The sequence below is a fragment of the Pristiophorus japonicus genome, unplaced genomic scaffold (genome assembly GCF_044704955.1).
Source record: "Pristiophorus japonicus isolate sPriJap1 unplaced genomic scaffold, sPriJap1.hap1 HAP1_SCAFFOLD_426, whole genome shotgun sequence".
NCBI classification, from domain to species: Eukaryota; Metazoa; Chordata; class Chondrichthyes; family Pristiophoridae; genus Pristiophorus; species Pristiophorus japonicus.
The window spans coordinates 187,877-194,970 of record NW_027254157.1 but is presented as its reverse complement, the minus strand read 5'-3'; the positions used below and the strand labels follow the sequence as shown (position 1 = coordinate 194,970).

At 49.7% G+C, this 7,094-nt stretch overlaps 1 protein-coding gene across 1 annotated transcript; it reads left to right on the top strand.

Moving 5' to 3' along the window:
- Positions 1 to 5,976: 5,976 nt before the first annotated feature.
- LOC139251244 (probable G-protein coupled receptor 139) lies at positions 5,977 to 6,879 on the top strand. Its single transcript, XM_070873215.1, has one exon. The coding sequence runs from the start codon at positions 6,055 to 6,057 to the stop codon at positions 6,877 to 6,879; it is 825 nt and encodes a 274-aa protein (XP_070729316.1). The 5' UTR covers positions 5,977 to 6,054.
- Positions 6,880 to 7,094: the final 215 nt, after the last annotated feature.

Sequence of the window (7,094 nt, the reverse complement as noted above, 5' to 3'; positions counted from 1 at the left end):
GAGGCTGCAGAGTGACTTGGATAGGTTAGGTGAGTGGGGAAATGCATGGCAGATGAAGTATAATGTGGATAAATGTGAGGTTATCCACTTTGGTGGTAAAAACAGAGAAACAGACTATTATCTGAATGGTGACAGATTAAGAAAAGGGGAGGTGCAACGAAACCTGGGTGTCATGGTACATCAGTCATTGAAGGTTGGCATGCAGGTACAGCGGTTAAGAAAGCAAATGGCATGTTGGCCTTCATAGCGAGGGGATTTGAGTACAGGGGCAGGGAGGTGTTACTACAGTTGTACAGGGCCTTGGTGAGGCCACACCTGGAGTACTGTGTACAGTTTTGGTCTCCTAACTTGAGGAAGGACATTCTTGCTATTGAGGGAGTGCAGCGAAGGTTCACCAGACTGATTCCCGGGATGGCGGGACTGACATATCAAGAAAGACTGAATCAACTGGGCTTGTGTTCACTGGAGTTCAGAAGAATGAGAGGGGATCTCAGAGAAACATTTAAAATTCTGACTGGTTTAGACAGGTTAGCTGCAGGAAGAATGTTCCCAATGTTGGGGAAGTCCAGAGCCAGGGGTCACAGTCTAAGGATAAGGGGTAAGCCATTTAGGACCGAGATGAGGAGAAACTTCTTCACCCAGAGAGTGGTGAACCTGTGGAATTCTCTACCACAGGGAGTTGTTGAGGCCAATTCACTAAATATATTCAAAAAGGAATTAGATGTAGTCCTTACTACTAAGGGGATCAAGGGGTATGGCGAGAAAGCAGGAATGGGTTACTGAGGTTGCATGTTCAGCCATGAACTCATTGAATGGCGGTGCAGGCTAGAAGGGCCGAATGGCCTACTCCTGCACATATTTTCTATGTTTCTATGTTTCTAAAACTGAAGTCAGTGGGAATCAGGGGGAAAACTCTCCACTGGCTGGAGTCATACCAAGCACAAAGGAAGACGGTTGAGTTTGTTGGTGCCAATCACGTCTGGACATCGCTACAGGAGTTCCTCAGGGCAATGCCCGAGGTCCAACCATCTTCAGCTGCTTCATCAATGACCTTCCCTCCATCATCAGGTCAGAAATGGGGATGTTCGCTGATGATTGCACAGTGTTCTGTGCCATTCACAGATAATGAAGCAGTCCGTGCCCACATGTGACAAGACCTGGAGAACATTCAGGCTTTGGTTAATAAGTGGCAAGTAACATTCGCACCACACAAGTGCCAGGCAATGACTATCTCCAACAAGACATTCAACAGCTGAATCCCCCACCATCAACTTCCTGGGGGTCACCATTAACCAGAAAATTAACTGGACCAGCCACATAAATACTGTGGCTACAAGAGCAGATCAGAGTATTCTGTAATGAGTGACCCACTTCCTCCTGACTCCCCAAGGCCTTTCCACCATCTACAAGGCACAACTCAGGAGTGTGATGCAATATTTTCCACTTGCCTGGATGAGTGCAGCTCCAATAATATTCAAGAAGCTCGACACTATCCAGGACAAAGCAGCCCGCTTGATTGGCATCCCATCCACCACCTTAAACATTCACTCCCTCCACCACTGGCGCACCTTGGCTGCAGTGTGTACCATCTACAAGATGCACTGCAGCAACTCCCAAACCCGCGACCTCTACCACCTAGAAGGAAAAAGGGAGCAGGCGCATGGAACACCACCACCTCTAAGTTCCCCTCCAAGTCCCATCCTGACTTTGAAATATATCTATTGTGCTCCTAACACAGATGAGGCTGCACACAGGGAGGTTAAAGTATCAGTGACCTCAGTCTTTAATCGACACTCCAGAGTGAGGAACAGGCCTTAGGGGCCGGCTGAAATGCATTGCTCCCAAGGAATGCTGGGATTCCTTGGGACTTCAGCGGATGAGCTCCCTGGTGGTGGAACATGGGAGTGCATGCTTTACAGATACACAACATCACTCCCCACCCCCCGCCAAAGTCAAAGTGAAAACTATTTACAAGGTGAGGCGGTCGAAAGCCTTTCTTTCCCTGGTGGACCGCCTCGGTACAAATGTCTGTTCTGGTGTGTTGGTTGTGCCCTCGCTGGGCTGGCGCGTTGTTGGCCCTGCAGGGCTGCTAGGTGATCCTGGCCTTGCTGGGCCGTGATGGGTTCGATTTCCTGGTCCGGCGTGGTGTCGTTGATCCTTTGAGTGTGTGTTGTGGGCTCGATAAACGTGGTGTCTGCTGTGGATTGTTCAGGGCAGTCTGTGAACCGCAGCCTCGTTTGGTCCAGGTGCTTTCTGCAAATTTGTGCATTGTCTAGTTTGACTACAAACACCCTATTCCCTTCTTTAGCTATCACTGTGCCCGCGGTCTACTTGGGACCATGTCCATAGTTTAGCACATACACAGGGTCATTCAGATCAATTTCCCGTCACACGGTGGTGTGACCATCGTTTACATTTTGTTGCTGCCTCCTGCTCTCTACCTGATCATGCAGGTTAGGGTGAACCAGCGAGAGTCTGGTTTTAAATGTCCTTTTCATGAGTAGCTCAGCCGAGGGCAGCCTTGTGAGTGAGTGGGGTCTCGTGCGGTAGCTGAGCAGTACTCGGGACAGGTGGGTTTGAAGTGAGCCTTCTGTGACTTGTTTAAGGCTCTGTTTGATGGTTTGTACTGCCCATTGGAGGCTGGTTTAAACGGGGCTGAGGTGACATGTTTGATCCCATTCCGGGTCATGAATTCTTTAAATTTAGCACTGGTGAAACATGGCCCGTTGTCACTGACCAGTATGTCAGGCAGGCCGTGGGTGGCAAACATGGCCCTCAGGCTTTCAATAGTGGCGGTGGCGGTGCTTCCCGACATTATTTCACATGCAATCCATTTTGAATAAGCATCCACCACCACCAGGAACATTTTACCGAAAAACGGGCCCGCATAGTCGACATGGATCCTCGACCATAGTCTGAAGGTCCAGGACCACAAACTTAGTGGTGCCTCTCACGGTGCGTTGCTCAACTGAGCACATACTCTGCATTGCTGTACACAGGACTCTAAGTCAGAGTCGATACCGGGCCACCACATGTGGGATCTGGCTATCGCTTTCATCATTACTATACCCGGGTGTGTGCTGTGGAGATCCGAGATGAACGTCTCCCTGCCCTTTTTGGGTAGCACTACGCGGCTACCCCACAACAGGCAGTCTGCCTGAATGGACAGCTCGTCCTTTCGCTGCTGGAACAGCTTGATTAGCTCTTGCATTTCAACGGGGATTTTTTTCCCCCATACCCAGTTCTCACCCTTGCGCAATAACACATGTAGGGGCTCTAAAAGGGTGCTTAACCCCTGTAGGAAGTTACCAAAATAATTGAAGAGTCCTAGGAACGACCGCAGCTCCGTGGCATTCTGTGGCCTGGGCGCATTCCTGATAGCCTCTGTCTTGGCGTCTGTGGGCCGAATGCCATCCGCCGTGATCTTTCTCCCCAAAAACTCCACTTCTGTTGCCTTGAAGACGCATTTCGACCTCTTCAGCCGCAGCCCTACACGATCCAGTCACTGGAGGACCTCCTCCAGGTTTTGTAGGTGCTCAGCGGTGTCCCGACCCATGAGCAATATGTCGTCCTGAAAGACCACCGTGTGTGGTACCGACTTAAGTAGGCTCTCCATGTTTCTCTGGAAGATCGCTGCAGCTGACCGAATTCCAAACGGGCATCTGTTGTAGATGAACAGTCCCTTTTGCGTGTTGATTCAGGTGAGGCCCTTCGAAGACTCCTCCAGCTCCTGCGTCATGTAGGCCGAAGTCAGGTCGAATTTGGTGAACATCTTGCCTCCTGCCAGCGTCGCAAATAGGTCGTCTGACTTAGGTAGCGGGTATTGGTCCTGTAGCGAGAAACGATTAATAGTTACTTTATAATCGCCGCAAATCCTGACCGTGCCATCACTTATGAGTACTGGAACAATCGGGCTGGCCCACTCGCTGAATTCCACTGGGGATATGATGCCCTCGCGTTGCAGCCTGTCCAGCTCGATTTCCACTCTCTCCCTCATCATGTGAGGTACCGCTCGCGCCTTGTGGTGAATGGATCGTGCCTCTGGGACCAAGTGGATCCACACCTTCGTCCCAGAAAAGTTTCCAATGCCTGGCTCAAAAAGGGAAGGAAATTTGTCAAGAACCTGGGTACATGAGGCCTCATCGACATGTGATAGCGCTCGGATGTCATCCCAGTTCCAGCGGATTTTGCCCAGCCAGCTCCTTCCAAGCAATGTGGGGCCATCGCCCGGGACAATCTAGAGTGGCAGTTCGTGCACCGTGCCCTCGTAGGTGACCTTGACCATGGCGCTGCCCAGGACAGTGATAAGCTCTTTGGTGTATGTTCTCAGTTTCGTGTGGATGGGGCTCAGGGCTGGTCTGAATGCCTTGTTGCACCACAATCTCTCAAACGTCTTTTTATTCATGATGGATTGGCTAGCGCCAGTGTCCAGTTCCATGGCTACGGGTAAGCCATTCAATTTTATGTTTAGCATTATAGGTGGACATTTCATCGAAAATGTGTGCACCCTGTGTACTTCAGCATCTGCCTCCTCTCTCTGAGGCTCGAAATTGTTCTGATCCACCATGGACCGATCTTCCTCTGCCACGTGGTGGTTAGTAGGTTTTGTCAAGCTTGCAGCTCATTTGCAAGCTCGTTGGAGGTGCCCCATTGTTCCACAGCTCTTGCAAACAAACACTTTGAAGTGGCATGAATAGGCTGAATGGAAGCCTCCACAACGCCAACAAGGTGTGAATTGCCTTGCATTCATCCTTTGTTGGGGACTCCGAATCACCTGGCACCTGAGGCCTGCTGGCAGTTGCAGACTCGTGGGTTCTGCCCTATACATTTCTGCTTGCAAACACAGTTCCAGTTAATTTATGAACATTGCTAGCACTTGTGTGCTGAGAGATTTATTTGGTGTTATCACTGGTGGACATAAACGCCTGTGCTATCGCAATGGCCTTACTGAGGGTCGGTGTCTCGACAGTCAAAAGTTTTCGTAGGATGGTCTCGTGGCCAATGCCCAGTACAAAAAAGTCTCTGAGCATTTGCTCCAGGTAGCCATCAAACTCACATTGTCCTGCAAGTCGCCTTAGCTCGGCGACGTAGCTCGCCACTTCCTGACCTTCAGATCGCTGGCACGTGTAGAGCCGATACCTCACCATCAGCATGCTCTCCCTCAGGTTAAGATGCTTCCAAACCAGTGTACACAGCTCCTCATACGACTTATCTGTGGGTTTCACCGGAGCCAGAAGATTCTTCATAAGGCTGTAGGTCGGTGCCCCGCAGACTGTGAGGAGGACCGCTCTCCTTTTTGCAGCGTTTCCTTCTCCGTCCAGCTCGTTGGCTACAAAGTATTGGTCTAGCCATTCGACATAGGCTTCCCAGTCCTCACCCTCCGAGATCTTCTCCAGGATGCCCACAGTTTGCTGCATCTTTGCATTGGATTCATATTCTCGTCGCCAGTTATTGTGTTCCTAACACAGTTGAGGCTGCACACAGGGAGGTTAAAGTAACAGTAACCTCAGTCTTTAATAAGACACTCCAGAGTGAGGAACAGGCCTTCGGGGCTGGCTTATATACAGTGCTCCCAAGGGATGCTGTGATCCCTTGGGACTTCAGGGGATGAGCTCCCTGGTGGCGGAACACGGGAGTGCATGCTTTACAGATACACCACAATATCACCTTCCTTTCATCGTCCCTGGGTCAAAATCTTGGAATTCCCTCCTGAACAGCACTGAGAGTTCCTTCAGCACATGGACTGCAACGGTTCAAGTAGAAGACCCACCACAACCTTCCCAACGATGAGTAAGGATGGGCAATAAACACTGGCCTTGCTAGAGATGCCCATATCCCATGAATGAATACATTTGAAGTTATTAACAGATGATCTAGAGAATGTCCTAATGTTTACAGGTTTTCCAGAGATGGTACTAATATTTACACTGGGTCCCAGCATGATGTATAACATTCCTGTTATGTCCTTGCCTTACAGTTAACCTACTGACGATTGTGATCCTGACTCGGGGAAAGTGCGGTCTCTCCAAATGTGTCACTCGTTACCTGGTGGCCATGGCAGCAGCGGATCTACAGGTCGTTATCCTCGACCTGATATTGAGGCAAATTCCAGTTCGTTATTCGAGTCACTTCCATTTCGTGATGCCCATTCCTGTGTGTAATATCCACGCCGTCCTGCTGTATGCAGCCACAGACTGCTCTGTCTGGTTCACCGTCACTTTCACCTTCGATCGATTTGTGGCCATTTGTTGCCAGAAGCTGAAAACCAAATATTGCACCGAGAGAACAGCGGCTGTGGTTCTGGGAACAGTGACTGTGCTGAGCTGTTTAAAGGATATTTTCTGGTATTTTATGTTAACGGGTAAATATTACCTCTACAACGATCCCTGGTTTTGTTATGGACGAGATGGTGTTGTTGGTTCAAGAGTCTGGGCAATAATCGAACTCCTTCATTATATTCTCACCCCTTTTGTCCCATTTGTTCTGATCCTGCTGCTCAATGCTCTCACCGTCAGACACATTTTAGTGGCCAGCAGAGCTCGCAGGAGACTCCGGGGTCCCAGCCATGGGGGGGGTCCCAGAGACCCTGAGATGGAGAGCCGCAGGAAATCTGTCATTTTATTGTTTGTTATCTCGGGGAATTTCATCCTGTTATGGTCAACGTATATGGTGTATTCTATATGCAACCGACTGTGGTACATTGGATTTTATGCTGTATCTCTACCTCTCTATGTACAAGAGCTGGGCTTCATGCTGCAACTCCTGAGTTGCTGCACCAACACTTGTATTTATGCTGTGACCCAGACTAAGTTCAGAGAGCAGTTAAAGAATGTGATGAAATATCCCTTTAATAGAATTGTCAAATGTATTAAACAATAAGAACTGAAGATTTTTCAGCATCAGAACTGAATCCTATCTTATATTTTCACCAACCAGCTCACCCTGTGATATAGACACAGTGGGTCTGCTCTCCCCGGGGTCTGTGATACACAGTGGGCCTGGTCTGCTCTCCCCGGGGTCTGTGATACACAGTGGGCCCAGTCTGCTCTCCCCCCAGGGTCTGTGATACACAGTGGGCCCGGTCTGCTCTCCCC